The sequence below is a fragment of the Balaenoptera ricei genome, chromosome X (genome assembly GCF_028023285.1).
Source record: "Balaenoptera ricei isolate mBalRic1 chromosome X, mBalRic1.hap2, whole genome shotgun sequence".
Lineage (NCBI taxonomy): Eukaryota > Metazoa > Chordata > Mammalia > Artiodactyla > Balaenopteridae > Balaenoptera > Balaenoptera ricei.
Window position 1 is genome coordinate 92007325 of NC_082660.1, and position 24806 is coordinate 92032130.

At 41.4% G+C, this 24806-nt stretch overlaps 1 protein-coding gene across 5 annotated transcripts; it reads left to right on the forward strand.

The window, feature by feature from the left end:
• The first annotated feature begins 15664 nt into the window (after nucleotides 1–15664).
• ARMCX1 (armadillo repeat containing X-linked 1) lies at nucleotides 15665–19748 on the forward strand. Of its 5 annotated transcripts, none has more exons than XM_059911402.1 (5): nucleotides 15665–15780; nucleotides 16123–16179; nucleotides 16629–16791; nucleotides 17543–17657; nucleotides 17911–19748. In XM_059911402.1, the coding sequence occupies exon 5, from the start codon at nucleotides 18041–18043 to the stop codon at nucleotides 19403–19405; it is 1365 nt and encodes a 454-aa protein (XP_059767385.1). In that variant the 5' UTR covers nucleotides 15665–15780; nucleotides 16123–16179; nucleotides 16629–16791; nucleotides 17543–17657; nucleotides 17911–18040; the 3' UTR covers nucleotides 19406–19748. The 5 variants fall into 5 exon arrangements, with proteins under 5 accessions (XP_059767385.1, XP_059767383.1, XP_059767386.1 ...); XM_059911400.1 differs by having other exon boundaries at nucleotides 16689–16791; XM_059911403.1 differs by having other exon boundaries at nucleotides 16126–16179.
• Nucleotides 19749–24806: the final 5058 nt, after the last annotated feature.

The window sequence follows — 24806 nt, forward strand, 5'->3', positions numbered from 1 at the left end:
TGTGGACTTATGTTTATACATTTGAGACTTTATTTTTATGTCATCAATAAAGTTGTGTGTTTTAAGCAGAAAAAAAGACACGTCTTTGTCCTTGAATCTGTGATCTATTTGGAAAGGCAAGATGTATGGAAACAAAAAGATACTAACAAAACCGGAGAACCTCTGATCATAGCCAGCTGTTTCCTATTAGTGCTTAAAGGCAGAAGAAACTTCTGCATGCAACAGTGTTCAGGGAAAGTTTTGCAGAGGAGGGGGCACTTAAGTAAGCTGGGCATGAAAGACAGGATAAAAACAGGGCAGAAGGGCATTGGAGGAAGGAGGAGTGATGGGAAGAAAGGCATGGAGGTGGGAATTTTGCTCCACAGAGGAGACTGGCCTGCCTGGAGTACAAAGTGTGGGGAGGGGAGTGATGGGAAATACAGTCCAGCAGTGGGGTGAGTCCCATTCATGGAGGATCCCTGATTTCTAAACTGAGGTGTCTGTATATTCTACCCACCTCTGGGAGACACGAAAGCCTTTTGTGACCAGAGGAGTGACAAGATGAAAGGAACATTATGTGGCTGACTTGTGTGCAGAATGGGTCAGAGTTGGGGTGGGGACAGGAGTGGTCACTGGAGATTGGAACACCACTTAGGAAGTTACCACCATAGTTCAGGCATAGTTGCTAAAGGCGTGAAATTTCACTGGTGGCAATGGGAGTGGCAAGGGGAGGAAGTAAATGAGAGACGCTTTGAATGAAGAAGTGCTGGAACCTATCCTGGGGACATACAGAGAGGGACAATTTTATTGTAGGGTCCTGAGGGCATTTGATAGGAAAACATCCTCTTTCTTGTCCAACTCTGGTGTCTATGGGAGTGAATATGTTAGTGATTATTTTGGAATTATGAAAAAATATAATAGAAAATATAAAAGAATAATTTTTAGAGCTTCTATCAGATTTCTTTTACAAGATTGGTTGGAGCAGGGTCTTTATGGAACCATCGAGAGGGCTGTTGGCAGCCATACTGGACAAGATCCACCTCTCTTCCAACCCAGAGTATGGTGAGGGTGTGGGTGGAGGGACACCTTCAAACTGTGCTGGTGGGAGCATACTTGGTACAAGATCCATTTGGATACATGTTTTAGAAGCTTTCAAGATGTGCACGCTCTTTGACCCAGAAATTCCACTTGTAGAAATTTATCATTAGGAGATAATCAAATAATTGGCTTGTACAAGGCTGTGCATCTGCACCTTTTTGAAGAGTGAAAAATTGTGAATGACCCAAGTGTCTTGAAATAGGCACTTGGCTAAGAAATTAAGGTATGTCTACACATTGAGACATTATGCAGCTCTTGAAACTGTTGATGGGCAACTATACTTATTTACATGGGAAAAACTCAGCATATAATCTTAAATGGGGAAAATAGGCTGCAAAAGCACATGCTCTACTTTTTATGAAGAAAGAACATATATTTAAATTATGTCTATGTATAAACTTTGGTGTGTATACTCTTGAGAATGTGGATAGTTCCCTGTGAGTGTAAGATTAATGGGTAATTTTACCTGTTTTTTACTCATCTGTATTTTCTGATATTTATATAATAAACCAGGACTTTTTGCATAATTTACTAAAAGGAAACGGATGAATTCAGGCTAAGCAGGCCTGTTAATAGCATTTCAGGGCACTAGAGCAAAAGTATAAATGGAGGTTCACGTATGTATGTCTGAATATTTGGAAGGTATAAATAAAATTTTAAAATAAATATTACTTAAATAAAGCCAGAAATATAAGTATAAATGTTTGAAATTTTAAATTTCATTAATCGTTTTGAAAGTAAAGCTGTTCTCAATTCTACCATTTGATGGTCACCAACTTTCCAGTGGAAAAAATGATGTCATACTTGTGGTGAATTCTGCAATCTGCTGCCCTAATCCTCCTTCAGGAATAAAGAGTTTATTATTTCAGTTGCTAGGAGTGCTGCCAGCAGACAGCCCTCAGCTGTCAGCCCTCTTCAGGAATTGCCTCAGCTAGAAAGCCACCTCCCCCAAGGTCATACCTCCTTTCTGGGGTACTTCACATTCAATGACTGATCTACATGGCCTTCTTGCCCCAAATGGGACAGCTTAACTTCTCCCTCTGTCCAATCCTGCTTCCTTCTTTTCCTTTCCACAGGTTTTAATCCTAAGAGCATTCCCTAATAAAAGCCCTTCATGCTGAACCCTGTCTCTGAGTCTGCCCTCCAGGAAGCCAACCTACAAAAGTTGGTACAAGAAGAGGTTCAGAAAAGCATACACTGTGATGAAATTTAGGAGATGGATCATCTGCTGCCCAGCTGGCAATGAGGACCCCATCATTTGTGGTAGGTGGAGTAGATAGACACGTGGAACAGGTAGCAGAGGAGTTAGAGCTTTCACTGGAGGTGAACTAGAATGGCATTCATGGAAGGGAATGCATTAACTGGTGCCATGTGGTAAACATTTGAGAAATATGTGAGGTATATTAAATATAAGGAAGTCCAGAAAATTGGGTGGCTATTGCTCAGCTTGATGGACCTCTAGGAAAAGATAATGAAAAGCTGAATTAAATTAGTCAACAATTTAAGCTATGTGTGAAAGCCAGAGGGTTTCATTCACAGCATATAAAGAGGCCCTCATCTTTTTCAGGTAGAGAGTAGAGAAATCTGAGGACCAAGCCCAGGACTTACTGAAACAAGCTTCAAAGAAAGTTAAAATCTAAACCAAGATAAGTCTGCTATGCCAAGACCAGGGCCCTGGTTAGGAAGGAATGTGACCCTGACACATGGAATGGGGACATCTGGATTGATGTCCCTAAATGCCTTATATCCTCAGATTTCCCTGAGCTCCTCGAGCGTTCAGAAGTGTCCCACTCCTTCCTATTAAGGGTTAGTGCTTCACCTTGCTTGAACATGCAGAGCCCTTTCCCTTGTAAGATAATGTGTGTTTCCCACAGAATCTGCCCCCACCTCCCATCCTGGCCACTGGGCCTATGTCTAGGGTTAAGTTACATAACTTCGTTGGTGTTGTGCTGGGCCTAATAAGGAAGGAAAGGGAATATCTCAAGAAGGAGCTGCAGGACCTAGCCAGCATGTTCTAGCAGGTGCTGAGGGAGTAAGCATGGGACTGAATTCTGAGGGCCTTGATCAGGGGAGCTAGAATATAAAATTGAGTAAGGGAGAATTAATTGATTAGAGAGTCCTCTACCAAGATACAGGATTTAACATCCTGGAAAAGATCCCAGGAGATCAATGTGAACTCACTATTAGAATGGCTCCTCAAAGAATGGCAAAAAGCCAATGGCCCACATTGAGGTATAAAGGCCAGGGTTGCCATTGCAGATGGTGGGAGAAGGGATTAAAGGCTCAGGGAAGTGGGAATAGAATAAATATATTATAAAGCCAGAAAGCCCTCCAGAGGACTATGTTCTGGAGGAGGACCCAAAGGACACACCATTTGCTAAAGCTATAAGGAATGCACTGGTTAAAGGGTTACCAGCATCACTGAGAAGTTCAGTGGTGGCTTGCCTCTGCAGAGCAGGGCTCAGAGTAGGGGAGGGTATTATAAGATGAAGATCACTGATAGAAATGGTGATGCCACTGAAACAATCGAGACAGGATAACTGTACTCAATTGTCAGAAGTCAGGTAGATGCAAATACCATAATGCACCACAGGGTCAGAGTCATAGGCCGGGAGGCCTGATCTGCAGAGAGCTTTGGAGAGGGTTAATAGAACACAGTGCTCCTCCTGGTAGACAGATGGTTAAGAGGTAGTTAATAGAATGTGGGTGGTCGATATAACACATTGCCCTAGGGAAAACAGGCGTCCAACAATTTGTATTCAATCTGTACAATCAAAAAAAAAAAAATCAAAGATACTCAGAAGTCTGAGGGAAGGTGCCTCAATAAGAAGTCACACTCTCCTGCTCAGCTTTCGCCTTAAGTCAGTTTTTGATCCAGAGAGCACTGTTTGAAGGAGTGGGGTACCCAGGACTGATTCCTCCAGTCCTTCCATTTACGAAGGTAACTGTGTGCTGGGGACAGAGGAATACCCAAACATTTTGAGGGCTGATGGACCCTGGTTGTGAGTTGCTATTGATACCCAGAGACCTAACGTGTCATCATGCCTCACCCTTGTTAGAATAGGGGCAGATGGAAGCCAGAAGTTATATAGGCTCCTAGTCTATGTTGGGTTTATAGTGGCTCCACTGGGTCCACAGACTCACTCAATGGTTATTTTTCTGGTTTTTGAATATATAATTGGAATAGACATTATGATAGTTGGTACAAGCCCCATATTGGTTCCTTGGCATGTGGAGTCAGAGCTATTTGTAGATGAGGCCAAGTGGAAGCTTTGAAATTGCTGTCCTCTTCCTTGGCAAAGATAGTAAATGAAAACATATAGATAACATCTTGGAGAGGATGGCTGAAGTTAGTGCCACCTAAAGACCTAAAGAATGCTGGGATGTGGTCCCCATCATATCTCCATTTAATGCATCAGTTTGGGCCCCTGAAAAATGTGGACAGAGTCTGGTAGATGACAGTAGACTACTGTAAACTCAACCAACTAGTGGCACAAGGGCAGTTGCCATGTCAGATACGATATCTTTGCTAGAACAGGATGACATGGCCTTAGGTACCTAGTACAGTAATCAGCTACTGATTTGGAAAATATTTTTTTCCTATCCCTATCAGAATGGAACATCATAAAAGTTCACATTCACATAGAATGACAACAGTATACATTTATAGTTTTTCCTCAAGACTCTACTCACTCTCCTGTCCTCTGTCATGGTATAGTCTGAAGAGATCTGGACCATCTGAATATGATACTAGTCCACTGTGTTGATGACATCATGCTAGTTGGACCAAATGGCTAAGAAGTGGGTAGCACGTTGGAGGCCTTGGTAAGACATGTGTACTCCTGAGGATGGGAGATAAACCCTACAAAGATCCAGGGGCTGGCTACATTAAGTACAGTTTTTAGGGGTTGAATGGTCTGGGGCATGCCAGGAGATTCCCTCTAAAAGTACAGTACAAATTACTGCATTTTCCACCTTCCTCATGAAGAAGGAAGCTCAGTGTCTTGTAGTAGGCTTTATTGGGTTCTGGAAGCAGCACATTTAACATCTGGAATTACTGTTTTGACCCACATACTGGGTAACATGAAAAGCTGCCAACTTTGAGTGGGGCCTAGAACAAAAGAAGGCCTTATAGCAGGTCCAGGCTGTGGTTTCAAGCAGTCCTGCCATTTGGACCATGCAGTCAATAGACTCTAAGGTATTAGAGATATCTGTGTTGGTGGAAGATGCCATGTGGAGTTTTTGGTAAGCCCCAATGGGAAGGTCACAACTTAGACCAGAACTTAGATTCTGGAACAAAGTCGTGCCACATGCAGTGGAGAATTATATATATTTTAAAAACATCTCCTGATATGCTACTGTGTCCTGGTAGAGATGGAATACATGGTCATAGGACATCAAATGACCATGCAAGTGACCATACAACCAGAACTGCCCATTATGAACTGAGTTCTGTCAGATCCTCCAAGGTATAAGGGAGGGCAGGCCCAGCAACAAGATGGAAGTTTTATACACAGGATCAAGCACAAGCAGGACTGGAGGGTATAAGCACCTGCACAATCAGCTAGAGCAGATCCTCCATGATATCCACCACTGTTGCGCTAGCACCTTTCACACTCCTTACACCTGTGGCCTCATGGGAGATCTTTTTTGACAAGCTGACTGAGAAGGAAAAACCCCAGCCTTATTTATAGATTGGTGGGCTTGGTATGTGGGTATCAACCAGGACAGCAACTCCAGCCTGAGAAACCCATGATGATCAGGAATGAGGGTCTGGATCATACCACCAGGCAAACCACCAAGACCCTAAGAGTGATTGGGATCTGTAATTGATAGTGGAAGAGAGGGATGGTCATTTTCAGCTTTGAGACCAGCTGCAGTGTTGGGGGCTATAGTTTAAGTTTCCCCTAGGAAGAGAGGCCTACCAGACCCCTGGAAGAGCTGATCCTGGAACTTACATAAAGCGGATCGGGGAGGCACAAGGGGTGGACTGTGGTGGATACTGCAATGCCCTGCCCAGAGTTCCCTTTAGCAATAAAGGCCTTATTACTTCAGTTGTTAAGAATGTTGCCATCAGAGAGCCCTTGGCTGCCAGCCCCATTCAGGCATCTCCTCATCTGAGAATTGTCTTGTTCAAGATCACACCCTATTCTCAGAGTGTCCCACATCCAATGGCTCACTGATGCTGTGTATAAAGGCCTGGTCCTCTTGCCCCTACTTGAGATAGCTTTGAAGTTTCATCCTAACTTCAGAATTCCCTACAGTGTACGCTGAGGCATTCTACTGATAGTGCACTGACATTTGATTTTTTCCTCTTTTCATTCCTGCTTATTTTCTCCCTTTTCTTCCATAAATATTTATCCCAGGAGCTCTCCCCAATAAACCTCCTATACTAATCTTTGTCTCATAATCTGTTTCCTGGGGATCCAATCTGTGACAACGATTCATGTGTGTTTCTCTCTCTCCATACATCCCCGAATCAAGAGTCATATCTGTTGTTTAATGTTGTGAAATATTCTTTAGCTTCTATATGCAACTGTTGCTAATATTGCATTAATTTTTTATTACTTTGGAACCACAAACCAGAAAATAAATACAGACAAGAAAATGGACACTACTGGGAAATTAAAGTTTGTTAAGCAAAAATCTATGGCATTCATGTATCTGAGAAGAAGGCTCTGACAAGGTAGCTTGTTTTTTTCTCTTCCCTAAGTGGTTCACTGCTAGAATCTTCCCTGTAGTCTGAAATAATGTCTATTTCTTATGTCAGCAGTGGCACAAGCCACAAATCTTCATGGCATTTGGACACAGTTGCCTTTTGTTTAAAGGAGACAGGGAAACAGATGTGGAGAAGCATTTTCCTGGAGCCTGAACAGTGTTAGTCAAAGTACAGATGTTTAAGCCTATAAGTTGCATTGTACCAACAATGAGCACCAGATCCCATGTAACACAGGCACCCATGTGTTCTTTAATAAGTGTGTGTGTGTGTGTGTGTGTGTGTGTGTGTGTGTTTGTGTGTGATATGCAGGACCCTTCAAAGCATGGGGTTTAGGGTGGCCCTCGTCCCCAGTTCTAGGGGCAGCAATGAGGCTAAGATAGCAGTGGATAACATTCCTAGATGTTTTGGAAAATTAAGTGGTCTTATAGCCAGTTCTGGGTCTGACTGTGGCCCTGGGTCCCCAGATTCTTACTCTAGTGTTGTTGTTACAGCATACTCAGGGATCAAGGGTTGGTTTAAGGTTTTGGGTACAGTGGCCTTGCTGGGTCATGCACATATGAAGTATAATTTAACATCACTTTTTGAAGATGAAAATTCAGTCCTTCTTCTAGGGGAAAAAGGCCTATTTCTGGGAAACACATGAACTAATTGGCCCTGAAGGCAGTGTGGTGTAGGAGAAAGAGTACAGTCTGGAGTATGGAATGAAGGAGGAAGGGTATTAACATTTCTTTTCTCTTTCTATTTTTCAAACATGAAGGAGTAGAATTGGGAGAGGAAGGGAATGAATCTTGTTTGAATTCTTTGAATTTGAGGTCCTTTTGGGACTTTCAAGTGGAGATGCTCAGTGTTCATTTGAAAAATATGGATATAGAGCACAGAAGAAAGGTCTGACTAAAGATATGTATTGTAGATGATAACTGAAGCCAGGGAGTTAGTCAGGTAGCCCCAGCAAGGGGTACAGACTGAAAAACTGAGAGCAGAATACTGAGGAAGCTCTATATGTGTGAGACTTTGGCAAGCAGGAATGCAGAACTGAAACCAAGCGTACAGCCTCCCATCTATATTGCAATGCATACCTCTATACATTCTTTTCTCCGTTTTAAGAAAATTGTGGTAAAATACAGAAAACGTTTACCATCTTCACCATTTTTAAGTGTACAGTTCATTGACATTTAGTACATTCACATTGTTGCATAACCATCACCACCATCCATCTCTAAAACTCTTTCCATCTTCCCAAACTGAAATTCTATACCCGTTAAACAATAACTCCCCATTAAGGTGGATGGACCTAGAGTCTGTCATATGGAATGAAGTAAGCCAGAAGGAGAAGAACAAATACCGTATGCTAACACATATATATGGAATCTAAAAAACAAAAAACAAAAAACAAAAAAACAAATGGTTCTGAAGAACCTAGGGGCAGGACAGGAATAAAGACGCAGACGTAGAGAATGGACTTGAGGACACAGGGAGGGGGAAGGGTAAGGTGGGACGGAGTGAGAGAGTAGCACTGACATATATACACTACCAAATGTAAAATAGATAGCTACTGGGAAGCAGCTGCATCGCAAGGGGAGATCAGCTCGGTGCTTTGTGACCACCTAGGGGGTGGGATAGGGGGGGTGGGATAGGGAGGGTGGGAGGGAGACGCAAGAGGGAGGGGATATGAGGATATATGTATACATATAGTTGATTCACTTTGTTATACAGAAGAAACTAACACAACATTGTAAAGCAATTATACTCCAATAAAGATGTTAAAAAAAAATAACTCCCCATTATCCCATCCCCATGGCAACCACCATTCTACTGTCTGTCTATGAATTTGACTACTTGAGGTACCTCATTTAAGTGGAGTCGTTCAGTATTTGTCCTTTTATGACTGGCTTCTTTCTTTCTTTCTTCTTTTTTTTTTTTTTTTTTTTGGCTGCGCCAGGCAGCATGTGGGATCTTAGTTCCCTAACCAGGGATCAAACCCATGCCCCTTGTAGTGGAAGCGCAGTGTCTTAACCACTCGCCTGCCAGGAATGTCCCTATGACTGGCTTATTTCATTGAGGATAATGTCCCTGTATTAATCTTCTTGGGCTGCTGAAACAAAATACCACAGACTGGGTGGCTTGAAAAACAGAAATTTATTTTCTCACAGTTCTGGAGCCTGGGAAGTCCAAGATTAGGTGCTGGTAAACTTAGTTTCCGTGAGAGCTTTCCTCTTGGCTTGTAGACAGCCGCCTTCTCACTATGACCTCACATGGCCTTTTCTTGGTGCATGTGTGTGGAGAGAGAGCGAGTGAGCTTTCTGATATCTCTTCTTATAAGGACACTAATCCTATAGGATCAGGGATCCACCCTTATGGACTCATTTAACCTTAATTACATCCTTAGAGGACCTATCTCCAAATACAGCCATACTGGGGGTAAGGCCTTCAACGTATGAATTTGCGGGGGACACACATTCAGCCCATAACAGTCCTTAAGTTTTCTGTACACGTTTGGAGTCCTGGTTTTTTAAAATGTAATTTTTATAGTTATAGAATACCATAAGGCTTATAACAGCAACAATAAAAATCTACCAGAACTTTGCTTCATCCTTCCCCATCCCACATTTCTCCTCCTCAGAGAGAATCGCTTTCAAATCTTTTAACTATTTCTTCTGGTATCACCCCATATTTCTAAATAATCTGTTTATACTTTTATTTCTTGACTTTTAATTTTTACACATCAGCTATGATTTTCTGCAATGAAAAGATTCAGTTATCTTTTTTTTTAAATCCCTTGCAGCTCTGACAATCTTATTCCTTTTTTTTAAATTAATTAATCAATTAATTTATGGCTGAGTTGGGTCTTCGTTGCTGCACGTGGGCTTTCTCTAGTTGCGGCGCTCGGGCTCTAGGCACACGGGTTTCAGTAGTTGCAGCACGCGGGTACAATAGTTGTGGCACACGGGCTTAGTTGCTCTGCGGCATGTGGGATCTTCCCGGATCAGGGCTCGAACCTGTGTCCCCTGCATTGGCAAGCGGATTCTTAACCACTGCGCCACCAGGGAAGCCCAGTTATATTTTTTAACGTATAAATTCTGCTGGAAAAATAAATGAAGACAAATAACTAGAGAAACTGGGTTCTTGGGTAGAAAAATATTCTTTTTTCCCCCAGCTTTACTGAGATATAATTGACATATAATATTGCGTAAGTTTAAGGTGTACAGTGTGCTGATTTGATACATGTATATATAGCAAAATGATTATCACAATAAGGTTAGTTAACACATCTACCATAATTACCATTTTTTTGTAATTGTTATGGTGAGAACATTTAAGATCTACTCTCTTAGCAACTTTCAAGTGTACACTACAGTACTGTTAACTATAGTCACCATGCTCTTCATTAGATCCCCAGAACTATTCATCTTATAACTGGAAGTTTGTACCCTTTGACCAACAGTTTCCCATTTCCCCTTCCCTGCAGCCCTTGGCAACCACCATCCTACTCTATATTTTCATGGCTTTTTTAGATTCCACATATAGTTCCATCCATGTTGTTGCAAACGGCAGAATTCCCTTCTTTTCTATGGCTGAATAATATTCCACTATACATATAAAAAGTAAGCTTAAGAATTAACAAAAAATTTGCAAGATATACTCATTCATTCAACAACTATTTATTGATAACCTACAGGGTACCATATGTACATGATGCTTGTTTTTAATCCATTCGTTCATTGATGGACACATTGGTTGTTCACATGTCTTGGCTTTTGTGATCAATGCTGCAATGAACATTGGGGTTCAGATATCTCTTCAAGAGTGATTTCATTTTCTTTGGATATGTACACAGAGTGAGATTGCTGGATCATACAGTAGTTATATTTTTATTTTTTTGTGGAAACTCCATACTGTTTTCTGTAGTGGCTGCGCCAATTTACATTCCCACCAACAGCATTTCCTTTTCTCCACATCTGCACCAGCACTTGTTATCTCTTATCTTTTTGATAATAACCATTCTAACTGGTGTGAAGTGGTAACATATTCTTATAAAAATGCCAATTATCCCTCAGTTAACCTTAGAATTAACTTCATCCAAATTGAAATTAAAAACAGGATTTTAAAGGGAATTTAACAAAATAATTCATTTTATCTGTAAATAAACAAATGTGAGTGGACAGGCAAATTATGAAAAAGAAGAATAATTAGAGAGGCCTTACCCTTCCAGATATTAAAACATATTATAAAGATACTATAATTAAAACAGTTAGGGACATAAAAAGAAAAAAATAACAGATTAAAGGAACATAGAGAATCAAAATATAGATCCAAATATATGTGGATATTTAGCTCATGATAAAGGTGGCATTTAAAATCAGGAGCTAGAGAGGTATTATTTGATAATGGGTATTAGGAAAATTTGCTAACTATTTGGAAAATATTAATTCCATATGTTTAATAAAGCTGGAAAAATATATTCATAATAACACTGAGATGTCATTTGCTTCTTTCACTGTGTTGACATTTATACAAATGGAACAAAAGCAAGGGTGGATAAAATTTCTGGCTTACTGATAATAGAAGCAACGCAACAAAAAAAATTCTATATGGATCAAAATTTAAATATTAAAAAACACACATAAAATTAGAAAAACATACGGGCCATCCTAAGCAGGACACAAACCCCCAAAAATGTAAAGAAAGAATTGATACAGTTTGTATCATAAAGATTTTTAAAATTCTATATAGCAGAAGTCCAAAGAAAATTATAAACTGGGAAAATATTTATAATACTTATGACAATCGAAGAGCTCATTTCCTTAATTTACAGAAAGTTTTCATGTATTAATAAGAAAAAGATGAAAAACCTAGTGGAAAAACTGGGAAAGGCAGTTCATAGAAAGAGGAATACAAATGGTTAAACCTATGGGAAGATGCTTAATCTCACTTATAATTTAAAAAATCAAAAAATTTTGGAGCACAACATGGAAAATATATATCAAAATTTAAGAGGTGAGAGTTGGCAGCATGGATAAAATTTAAAATGAACTTCCACTTTGACCCAGTGATTTCACTTCTAGGAATTTATCCTAAGGAAATAATGCCACAATTGTCAAATATATATGTAAACAAAGGTCTCCACTGTAATATTTTGGTAATAGACAAAGTTTGGGAAGAGGCTAAATATCAACCAGTAATAGATTGGTTGAATTTTGATACGTCCACACTAGAGAATATTATTGTAGCTGATAAAATGATGTACATGTTATATTAGGTGAAAAAGTAGTTTGCAGAATAGTTTGCATAGTACGATCCCAAGTTATTTTTAAAAGATATGCATGTACACACATTCACATATATCTACATAATTTTTTTGTTGATATATAGGAAACAACAAAAAAACCTGAAAGAGTCCATCGAAAAGTTAGCAGTGGTTTTCACAGGATTTATCCTAGGATTGAGGTAGATGGTTTATCATGGTGGTTATAAGAAAGGTGGAGAATTTGAGACATTTTTATTTTCTTCTTCTCTTTTCCTAGTTAACACCTGCTTCCCTTAATCTCAGTTCAAAGTTTCACTCCTCTCCCCATCAAGGAAGCCTTCCCTGATCCCCAGACTCTGCCACTTCTTTTACTGTATTAACAGTTTTCCTTTCCTTCAAAGTATTTTTCTCACTTTGTATGTATATGTGATTATTTCATTAAGGTCTTGTTTTCACTATGAGAGCAGAATTAGTGTCTGTTTTTGCTCATCAACATATTCACAATAAGCACAGCACTTGTGGCAATGCTCCCTCTTTCTCTCCCCCTCCCAATATTTTGATGTAGACAGTTACATTTTCTCAGTCTTACATAAAGGGTTATGAGAGTGCAGGTCTTAAACATCTCCCCCCATCACAGAAACACAGATGAAGAAAAGCACAGCAGAAACAAATAGCTAACATTACACTAAATGGTGAAATATTAGGGGCATTCTCATTTACTTCAAGAACAAGATAAGGAGGCTCTCAAGTCACCATTATTATTCAACATAGTTCTGGAGGTTCTGGTTGATGAAGTACATCCAGAAAATGAAAGAATAAGAGACAATAATGATTGGAAAAGACAAAATTAAAAAAATCATCATTTTCAAATGATTATGTATGCATACCTAGGAAAACCAGTTATCAACTGAAAAACTACAGGCATACCTCAGAGATATTGTGGGTTCAATTCCAGACTACCACAATAAAGCCAGTATCGCAATAAAGTGAGTCACACATCTTTTTGGCTTCCCAGTGCATATGAAAGTTTTGTTTACACTATACAGTGGTCTATTAAGTGCGCAAAACATTATGTCTTTAAAAATGTGTATATGTTAATTTAAAAATATGTTACTGCTAAAAAATGCTAACCATCATTTGAGCCTTCAACGAGTTGTAATGTTTTTGCAATAGTAACATCAAAGATCACTGATCACAGATCACTGTAACAAATATAATAATAATGAAAAGGTTTGAAATATTGTGAGAATTACCAAACTTGACATAGAGACATGAAGTGAGCACATGCTGTTGGAAAAATGGCACTGATAGACTTGCTTGACACAAGGTTGCCACAAACCTTCAATTAGTAAAAAACTCAATGTCTGTGAATCACAATAAAGCAAAGCGCAATAAAATGAGTTATGCCTCTATTAGAAATATTAAGAAAGGTCACTAAAAGTAAATATGTCAGAATTATTTCCTTCGGCAATAACCTGGTAGAAAATATAATCATAAAAGGAATGTCATCCCCCAAAGCAACAAAACCATAAAACACCTAGGAATAAACTTAACAAATAATGAGTATGACCTATCTGAAGAAACATAAAATTTATTGAAGATCATAAAAGTTGACATGGATAGAAAGACACAATTTTTAAAGATACCAGTTCTCAAATTAAAGTGCAGATTCTTTGCACTTTATGTCACTCAGTGTGAGTCTTTTTGTTCTGTATATAGTTGTTCTGTACATTGTTGTTCAACACATATGCATACATAGACTCTTTGTATTTGCATGAAGAAAGGTGGAAATTGTTATAAGTGGTTGGTGGTGGAACAGGCATTGCAGGGAACTTTCACATTCTACTTTATACATTTCTGTGTTGTTTGCACATTTTTTAAAAAATAAAGAGTGTGTATAATGTGTGTGAGAGAGAGACAGAGATTGATTTCTACTAAGGGGATGTATAGTTTTTTTTTTAATTCTTAGTTGCCTGTGAGAATCTGATGAGAGCTATGACCCCTCTTCCCACTAAGATGGACATATGCGTGCACATGACTTTGATACAATTTTAGGTAGAACACAGAGGTGGCCAGTTGAGAATACCTACTCTAGGTTAATCAGTATGGTCAGTGGGGAGAGTCCTTCAGGCCCAGGCATACATTTGGCTGAGGGAGCACCAAGGTGGGTGTGGGCTGTGGGCAGTGACCCTGCAGCAAGGCTGGGTTCTCCCTGGGTGCCCTGAGGTAAGGAGGCCAGGGGTGGGAGGCCAGCAGGCTGCCCCTCTCAGGCCAGGGGGTAGCAGCAGACGGCATCAGGAACAAGGTTAACTGGGCCACCATTAATCAGGGCAGAGCAGGACAGGCAGGCCTGGGTGCTTCCCCCAGCAATTGCTTCTCTAGGCTTCATGGAAACCTGCAGCTGCAGGAGTAGGTGGGAACAGCAGTCCCTTCTCTGCATCCCTGAGTTACCTCTGTGGGAATTTGAGGGAGGGAGGGAGGAAAGAAGTCAAAGGTGTTTACTCAGTTTTGTCACCTGAGTAAAGGTGGCATTTACCACTTTGGTCACCTGTCCATGTATATTTTTAGAGTGTGCAAAAAGAGTCAGGTTCTATAATGCAGGGGATGAGAAGCTCTGGAATATAGGAGAGATGGGAGGGCATCACCTTCCACCCTTCCTTCTTGACAAGGCCGGGAAGATCGGATGATTTCTGCATCCCTCACACCCTCAGCTTCCTCAGCTATAGTAGACTAAAAGCTAATCTGGGGCAGGTGTTCAGAACAGCCATCAAATCACAAGAGGTTCACACAGCAGTCAGCCAAGACCTTGGGACATTGAATGCATGTCCTTCTTTAATCAAGCAATATAAGATTTTATTGTTTTTATTTTGTCAAATTGTAAGTTGATCCAAAATTAGAAAAAGTAATAGATCATTTATGTAAAATGGCAAAGATTAGACAACTAGTCATGTTTGTGGACTAATTCATAGACCGTGTGAAAAATAACAGTTTTCCATTTTAAAACAGGTTACTACGTTTTGAAAGCTTCTTCTTGACTGTAACCAGTGGAAACATTTTCCTTGTGTTATAAATAAATATAGTAAAATTAGCGAGGCCTTTTGGGTTTTCCCCTCCGACTTAAATTCTTCTCCAGTCAAATGAAGATAGCATCGTTTTATTTTCTCAATATAAGAGTAATGCATTACTGATTTTTAAAAAATGAACAGAAAAGTTTAAGAAAGTAAGACATTCCCACTACCCATATCCTTTTCTGAGATCTTGAATCCCATTTCGTATAGGGGTGCAGGGGAAACGCTGAGCAGTGAGGCTGCGTTGTGGGGGGGGGGGTGGGGGGTGAAGGGAGAGGTGGGTGGACAGGGAGCAGAGGAGACAAAAATTATTCCTCAAAGAGGAAGACAAGACCAATGGACATGGGAGCAGATACAGTGTCTCTCTGCTAACCAAAGAAAGGCAAATGCCAACCACAAGATAAGCTACTTCTGGTTTCTGGGATTGGCAGTGGAAAATGAGTGGCAGGACCTGCTGTGAAGGGAAAGGAAAGGGGTGGGCCGGCTCCTGCCGCACTGCTGGTGGGAGTGGTAATTGGGGTTCTGAGCTCACGAGTGACGTGGCTCTCACGTGAGCGGGAGCCGACGTGTGCAGACGTCCTTCTAATCCCGGTCTTTCGTTTGGTCCGGTTGCCATCTCCCTATTACCTCGAGGGCTGGCGGGCCTGTGGCCAGGAGAGGAGGAGGAGGAGGTAACCGCCCTGATCCCAGCCAGTCTATGTGCGGATGGGTGCTTGCCCGAGGGATTCCCGCGGTGCGGGTAGCGGAGGGTGGAGACTAAAGAAGGACGAGGCTCGCTTTCTCCACACCCTTGCACTATCCCTGGCCCTTTCGAGAACAAGAATGGTGGACCTTGGGGGCCAAATTCCAGGGGAGACCCCAGACCAGGAGGGGGGAAACCTGAAAACCTTTGGCATCCAGGGCCTTGAATCGGGAAGGGCCGATGTTAAGATTCTTGTCCTGTGTGTCGGTCCATCTAGCAAGCCAGTATCTTGGGGCTGGGCGTCTGTCTTGTCATTCCCCGTGTCTTTCAGTAGGGCGCTGTACCACTCGGAGCAAAGGAATAAAGAATCTGCCCCGAACCCCTGCAGGTCAGTGTAAAGGTGGGATTGCCCCGCGGCCCCCAGAAGGGCGGGGATGGCTGGGGTTCTCCTCCTAACTTGGGCGCATTACTGACTCCCCAGTTACCTCCCTGCTCTTTTATATAGGAAATAGGAGATGACAGCGCGTACAGGAAACATAGTTGTCGTTGGGGCTGAGACTGCGTCGGGCAGGGGAATCAAAGAGATCTTTGGGTTTTCTTTTGCTCCTCCGGTTTTTCTCACTCCTTCGCCCCGCCTCCCCTCTTTCCAGTTGTTCGAAAGGGGTGTGGTTTTTCCTGGGAAAATGGCCGACCGCTGGGGCTGGGGCTGGGGCTGGGACTGGGGGCTGGGGGAGGGGGTGGATGGACGCCCTTGCTGGAAGAGGGCTGCTGTTAGCGGAGTCCTGAGAAGTGGGGGTAGGGTGAGAGACCAAAAGGTGAAATCCGTTTGACAACCAGGACCTTGGATTCGGAAAGGCTGGTATTGGGACTGTCTGAAGTGCTGTTCTGTCTGCCTAGCAATCTGTCTCTGCCCTGTCGCCTGTCTGTGTCTTTGGATCTTGCGGCTGAAGGCCAATCCAACTCTAGGAGCAGGAAGAAGAGGAAAATTGTCCAGAAACAAGTATGTCAGAGTGAGAGTGGTGGCACTATTTAGGGATCCCTGGGCTGGAGAATGGTGAAGACTGCAAACTCCAGTGGGCCCGTGGACCTCCCCCACATACCCCTCCTCCTCTCCTCTCTGGACCATTGCGGAGCTTGCAAAAGAAAGTGCCCTGCACGGAAGGAAGTGGCTGGGAGGACGAAGGTGTCACGAGAGTCCTGGGGTGGGGGTGGGGAGGACCTTTCTCCAAATTACTCTTTGGTCCCAGAGTTGTCAGTCTTTAGGTTAGGTGGAGGCGGAAACCGAGATGAGGGAGGAAGGAAATTGCTCTGGAGCAGTGGATATAATGGGTGGGGGTAGGAGTATCCTGGTACCTCTGAGTTGGTGGGGGTGGCGGAGGCAAGGGCGGAGTTCGAGACTTCTGTGCATTTTACGCCTGTCTGGCTTCTAGACACTCTCCCTCCACCACCATCCATTTTGTTACAGGGAAGGAGTTGTGGCAGTCACCTTCGAAGGCAGTGACTTTCGGGGGTGGGGGCTGGGTGGAGGATTGGAGGAGATCGAAAGAACGGGGCGGGGGGGGGGCGGGTCATAATGAACTTCAAAGCCGCAGCTCAGTGAGGAGAGGAGGGGAACCGAACGTGGGAAATATTGGGCTCCGCGGGACTAGGGCCAGTGATTCCGCAGAGGAACGTGTGTCCCGTCCCGGGTGAGGTTCATCTGTCTGTCCCATGAGCTCTCAGCGCCACTCCCCCCACCGCTTTGTATGCAGGTTTGCAGGACTCAGTGTACTTCCAGGCAAGAAATAGAAGGAAGAAACTGCCTGGACCCCTGCGGGTGTATGTGGGGCTGCCACTGCCCCCAGGACATCTGGAGGGGCAGGGGAGGTAGGGAACTGATTAGCTGTCTTAAATTTAACATACTGGGGTGGGGTGGTTGAACATGAGGTTGGAGAATCTGGAGGTGGGGAAAATTTTCAAAATTACCTTCCTGATTAAAAAAAGGAATCAGTGATCTACCCTTGAGTCCCTGCCATGTCCCCATTTGTTTTGTCTGTTTGTAGGTCTGTAGTTCAGTCTGTCTGCATGCGAAGGCACAGAAGGAGGAGACTGAAGCCTCAAATCTTCCTTTCATTCTTAGGTCCCCCAGTATCTGTAGCTGCAGCAGAGCCTGCTGGCTGTAGCTGAAGACTCCACAGCCCCCTCCCCCTGCCCCCTGACTTGGGAGCGCTCTTCTGGCCAGAGCAAACCCTCCAGACACTCGCGGCAGCATGGGCCGAACTCGGGAAGCTGGCTGCTTGGCTGCTGGTGTAGTGATTGGCGCTGGCGCCTGCTACTGCGTATACAGACTGACCTGGGGAAGAGATGAGAGCGAGAAAATCTGGGACGACCACGATGACGATGATGAGGAGGAATCTAGCGATATTGCAGAGACTGGGAAAGGAGCTAAGGCTAATGCTGGGGCAAGGGCTGGAGCCAGACTTCAGGGTGACTCAAAGGCCAAGGCTGAGGTGTCCGTGGAACTCAAGAGTGGACCTGATGTAAAGGCAGAGGCCCACTTGAAGGCCCAGAGCGGAGGTGGCCTAGAGGCCAAGGCCAAGGCCCTTTTCAGCACCCTGAAGGAACAGGCAAGTGCAAAGGCGGGCAAAGGGGCCAGGTTGGGTACCATCTCCGGGACCAGGACCCTTACACCTGGTTTACCCTGCCCAGGAGTCAGGGGTGGAGGCTGCCACCCTGTGAGGAATGGAGCTAGGGCTGGGGGCAGGACTAGTGGCAAGTCCAAGGGAAGGACCAGAGGTAAGAGCACCAGGACTCCAGCCACATCATGGCCTGTTCGAAGGGGCAAGTTCAACTTTCCCTATAAAATTGATGATATTCTGGGTGCTACTGACCTTCAAAAGGTCCTTAACATCCTAGAAAGAACTAATGATCCTTTTATTCAGGAAGTAGCCTTGGTCACTCTGGGTAACAATGCAGCATATTCATTTAACCAAAATGCCATTCGTGAATTGGGTGGTCTCCCAATTATTGCAAAACTGATAAAAACGAAAGATCCCATTATTAGGGAAAAGGCATACAATGCCCTTAATAACTTGAGTGTGAATGCGGAAAATCAGGGCAAGATTAAGACATATATCAGTCAAGTGTGTGATGACACCATGATCTGTCGTTTGGACTCAGCTGTGCAGATGGCTGGTCTAAGACTGTTAACCAACATGACTGTGACAAATCACTACCAACATTTGCTTTCCTATTCTTTTCCAGACTTTTTTGCTTTGTTATTCCTGGGAAATTACTTCACCAAGATTCAGATTATGAAACTAATCATAAACTTTACTGAAAATCCAGCCATGACAAGAGAGCTGGTCAGTTGTAAAGTACCATCAGAATTGATTTCCCTCTTTAATAAAGAATGGGACAGAGAGATTCTTCTTAATATCCTTACCCTATTTGAGAATATAAATGACAACATAAAAAATGAAGGGCTTGCCTCATCCAGGAAAGAATTCAGCAGAAGTTCACTTTTTTTCTTATTCAAAGAATCTGGAGTGTGTGTTAAGAAAATCAAAGCATTAGCAAATCACAGTGATCTGGTCGTGAAAGTAAAAGTCCTAAAAGTATTGACCAAACTTTAACTGGGGGTCTGTCCCAAACAATACTGAGGTAATTTTTTTAGTTTGCACTTGGGAACAATGCATTTTGTAAATTCTTTGCTTTTCACTGTGCTTATACGGCAAAGAGATCCTTTCAGCTGCTATTTTGGAATAATGAATATCACATATCAACAGTGATGCTGGTTGTGATGGTTGGTTTTAGGCTAGACCATTTTAAGGATGTCAGATGAATACTAGAGCTTGTACAAAGAAAGCATTTATTGATTCCATCTTGCTACCTAGATTGAGATATTTTTACTCTTTCCTCTACTTAAACTGACAGCGAACTAATCACGAATAAGCTATACTTTTGTATTGGTTTACATTTGTTAATCTTGTGTTTCATCAATAAAGTTGTGTGTTTTAACCAGCAAAAAAAATTTATCATGTTCTTGAGTTTATGATATATTTGGAGAGGCAAGATGTATGGAAACAAAAAGATACTAACAAAACTGAGAACCTCTAATCACGGCCATCTGTTTCCTATTTCTGCAGGCAACAGTGCTCTCCTCCGGATGCTTCAGTAGAACTGGGCATGAAGGATGGGATAAAAACAGGGCGGAAGGGCATTGGAGGAAGGAGGAGTGATGGGAAGAAAGGCATGGAGGTGGGAATTTTTCTCCACAGAAGAAGAAGGCTGTGCCTCTCCTCTGTGAACAAAGTGTGGGGAGGGGAGTGATGGAAAATACAGTCCAGCAGTTGGGTGAGTTCCGTTCATGGAGGATCCCTGATTTCTAAACTGAGGTGTCTGTATATTATTCCACCAACCCCTGGGAGACACCAAACCCTTTTGTGACCAGAGGAGTGACAGGATGAAAGGAACATTATGTGGCTGACTTGTGTGCAGAATGGGTCATAGTTGGGGTGGGGACAGGAGTGGCCACTGGAGATTGGAACACCACTTAGGAAGTTACCACCATAGTTCAGGCACAGATGCTAAAGGCGTGAAATTTCACTGGTGGTAATGGGAGTGGCAAGGGGAGGAAGGAAGTGAGAGACACTTTGAATGAAGAAGTGCTGGAACCTATCCTGGGGACATACAGAGAGGGACAATTTTATTGTAGGGTCCTGAGGGCATTTGATAGGAAAACATCCTCTTTCTTGTCCAACTCTGGTGTCTATGGGAGTGAATATGTTAGTGATTATTTTGAAATTATGAGAAAATATAATAGAAAATATAAAAGAATAATTTTTAGAGCTTCTATCAGATTTCTTTTACAAGATTGGTTGGGGCAGGGTCTTTATGGAACCATCGAGAGGGCTGTTGACATCCATACTGGACAAGATCCACCTCTCTTCCAACCCAGAGTATGGTGAAGGTGTGGGTGGAGGGACACTTTCAAACTGTGCTGGTGGGAGCATACTTGGTACAAGATCCGTTTGGATACATGTTTCAGAAGCTTTCAAGATGTGCATGCACTTTGACCCAGTAATTCCACTTATACAAATTTGTCCTTAGGAGATATAATTGGCTTAGGAGAAATAACTGGCTTGTACAAGTTTGTGCATCTTTGCACTGTTTTGAAGAGTGAAAAACTGTGAATGACCCAAGTGTCTTGAAATAGGCACTTGGCTAAGAAATTAAGGTATTGAAACATTATTCGGCTCTTGAAAATGTTGATGGGCAACTACACTTATTTACATGGAAAAAATTCAGCATATATTTTAAGTGGAAAAGCCAGTTACATGACCATATACATACTGTATTCCATTTTTGAGAAATATAAAATATTTACATGCATTAAAACTTCTGAAAGGCTATATACCAAAATAAGAAAAATGGCTATGAGTAATAAGACAGTGCATGAATTTAATATTTGAATCTTTTCCCTCATCAGTATTTTCTTATCTGTAATGTATATTGATTTTTTGTGTAATTGTTGGAAAATAAAAATGTTAGATACAGGCTAGGTTGGAAGTGAAGGAGATGATAGAATGGGAGAATGGGTGGGGTTTATGTGGATATGTTTCCCACATATTGAGTGGGAAAATATTTAGACCAAAAAGGAAGATGTGTTGAAATGATAGATGAGCTGTCAAGATGTGGATAATAAGAGTCCTTATATCATATGATTAAATGAGGTAATGTGGGTAAACTGCTAAAGTAGTGCTGGAACATAGGAGTTAATTGATAAAAGTGAACACCCTTAATTAGCTAAAAGACAGGGTGGATAATTTTTAATTTACCTTTTTTTCTAAGGTGTCCTTCTGCCATACACTAGTGTTATTTTTCCCCAGCTTTATTGAGATATAATTGACATAACATTGTGTAAGTTTAAGATGTATGACCTGTTGATTGATACATATATATGTATATATATTGCAAAATGACCACCACCATAGCATTAGCTACCACCTCCATCCTGTCACATAATCACTATTTCTTTTTTTGGGTGAGAATATTTAAAATCTACTCTCTTAGCAACATTCAAATATATAATACAGTATTACTAGCTATAATCACCATGTTGTACATTAGATCCTCAGAACTTGTTAATCTTATAACTGGAAATTTGTACCATTTGACCAATATCTCCCCATTTCCTCCACCCCCAGTCCCCAGTAACTACCACTCTACTCTCTGAGTTCGTCTTTTTTAGATTCCACATATAAGTGATGTCATACAGTATTTATCATTCTCTGTCTGACTTATTTCACTTAGCATAATTGCCTACAAGTTTTCCCAAAGTTACTGAAAACAGCAAGATTTCCTTCGTTCTCATGGCTGTGGTATATATACTACATCTTCTGTTCATCTATTGATAGACACTTAGACTGTTTCCATATCTTAGCCATTGTGAAGAATGCTGCAATGCTTATGGGTGTGCAGATATCTTTTCGAGATCTTGTTTTTATTTCCTTTGGGCATATATCCAAAAGTGAGATTGCTGGATCATATGATAGTTCTATTTTTCAATTTTTTTAAGGAACCTCCATACTGTTTTCCATAGTGGCTGTACCAATTTGCATTTCAACCAACAGTGCACAAGGGTTCCCTTTCTCCATGCCCTCGCCAACACTTGTTATCTCTTGTCATTTTGATGATACCCATTATAACAGGTGTGAGGTGATATTTCATTGTGGTTTTGATTTCTATTTCCCTGATGATTAGTGGATGCTGAGCACCTTTTCATGTACCTGTTGGCCCAGTGGGTTTTAATAAATAAACTGATAAAAATAATTCCTCTGAGGAATAGGGTCTTTGTTCCCTTCTAAGAACTGAATATGTTTCCTCAATTCCATCTCATCAATTTTTACAACATTCCTAATGCCTGGGTTTAGACATGAAGACATGAAGCCTAAGTATTTCTCAAAGTAGGGTTGGTGGAATTCTGGGAGTACACGTACACGTTTCTGGGTTTAAGGCGTTTCCTATAAATGTTTTTTAAGCGTTCTGTTTTCATTAAAGAAATTCATTATAAGTATATTCTGTATTTTCAAGTGTCACCTGGTGACTTGGGAGCCAAATTTTGTGTTTATGTTAAATACTGTCACGGCACTAAGTGTGAGCACCACTGTATTCATTGATCATAAGATAGATGTTTCCCTGCCACCCCCTGCCCCCCAGTTTTAGTATTTCTGAAGTTATGATAGATCTTATAGTTGGTGGCACCTTAGCATTGTGTCATAGTTTAAATAGAAGTATATATTTTTTTCATTCTTAGTGGTATATAAAATAATGATGTATCTAAAAATCAAAGGCATCTTAGATCAATGAAATTGTTTCTCATCAATGAGACTACGTAAAGACATAATACATAGAAGATGCATTTGCTCCATAGTAAGTTAAGTATCACTTTGTACTGATAGAGGTTTTGCAGTAGTTTGAGTTACAAAACTGGCAGAGGGTTGAGGGGGAGTCATTAGACTCACCCTACTGAAGGAATGTTTAAATCAAGAGAATCTGTGTTCTTGCCTTTGGTATCATATTTATGTTGCAGACTGATTTAGAGCCACCAAAACAACATTATCAATCTCATGGAATTAATGTTAATTTAAATTTGTTTAGTTATGTAGCTTGATTTATTTTTAATTTGTGAGTTTTTTGCTTTGTACTTTGTATGAGAGTGAAGAGTGGCAGAATATGCTACTCCAAAATATGCCACTTTGGCATAAGGATTATTTTGAGCTAAAAGCACTTGAAAAATAGCAGGTACAAGAAGGGCACTCTGAACTTCCCTTTTCTTCCTGAAGACAAGAGATAAAAATCCAATGTGAACGATGCCCTTCCTATACCAGGAGGAAAGACATATTCTTATCACCAGAGATGGGGAGTTGAGGCTGAGAGAATTCTGTAAAACAGTTCTTGTCAAAATAACTTTTATCTTCCTTTAGTCTCCACATATTTTAGTTTCTTTTGCACAATTGCTTTTCTTCCTTCAATCCAATATATAAGCATTTAGGTTTTGCCACTTCTTTGGATCTCATTTTCTTATGAAGCCTCCTATATCACGTAAACCTTGTGTTAAATAAATGTGTATGCTTTTCTCTTGTTAATCTGTCTTTTGTCGCAGAGTCCCAGCCCAGAACCCAAGATGGGTAGAGGAAAGATGATTTTCTCTCCAAGAGCTATAAGTAAAGGCATTGATGCTTAATTTTAGGTTGTAAATAATTAAATAAGATTATAATAATAATAATTTCAGACAATATTAGAAGCCCCTGAGTTTTCTCCTTTTTAGAATAATATTACTCAAATTTGGTAAGCAAGATATGTATGTCAAAGACATGTATATTATAGAAGAAAAGAGGTGGGCGGTACCTAGCATTTGTCAGACATTGGCATTTTATGTATTTCCCTCCCACCCCCACCTTAGTCGCAATAATCATGTCAAGTAAATATTATTATATTTTTGCTGAAGAAGAAATGGGATTTGGATAAGTTAGGTAAGATTCCCAAGATCACTCCATTAGCAAGAGGCAGAGCCAGTGGCCTCCCAAACATGAGCAACTGATTGCTTTAAAATTGCTTAGTATGGAGCCAAACATCTGTATAATGCCTCCATAGATACCCAACACAAAACTCCCCTTGATGAAGACAGAGACGGAGATGAGATTCTGTATGTTGACTACGTAACTTTGTAGATACCCACACAGCAAGGTGTAGAAGAAAGAGTAAAGTCTTAGGGGTTGCCTATAGGCGAGGCTCGGGTGAGAAACAGAGATACTCATATTTATCTTGCTGCTCCTATGTGTCAGGTAGGGTGAGCAGTTGGAGAATGGAGCAAATAATAAAAACTTCTGTATTGATATCTTGAACTTGGGGTGCTGAGTGACTTTTCTACATGGGGTGAAAAATGAGGTCAACTTGCGTAATAAAAAGCCACCGTGCAGCAGGGGCACAGGTCTGACCAGTGTCCATCTGCTCCTGCAGGTCTCTTTTCTC

Coding starts and splice junctions, on each gene's coding strand:
- ARMCX1 (XM_059911402.1), top strand. CDS start 18,041: ATGGGCCGAACTCGGGAAGCTGGCTGCTTGGCTGCTGGTGTAGTGATT.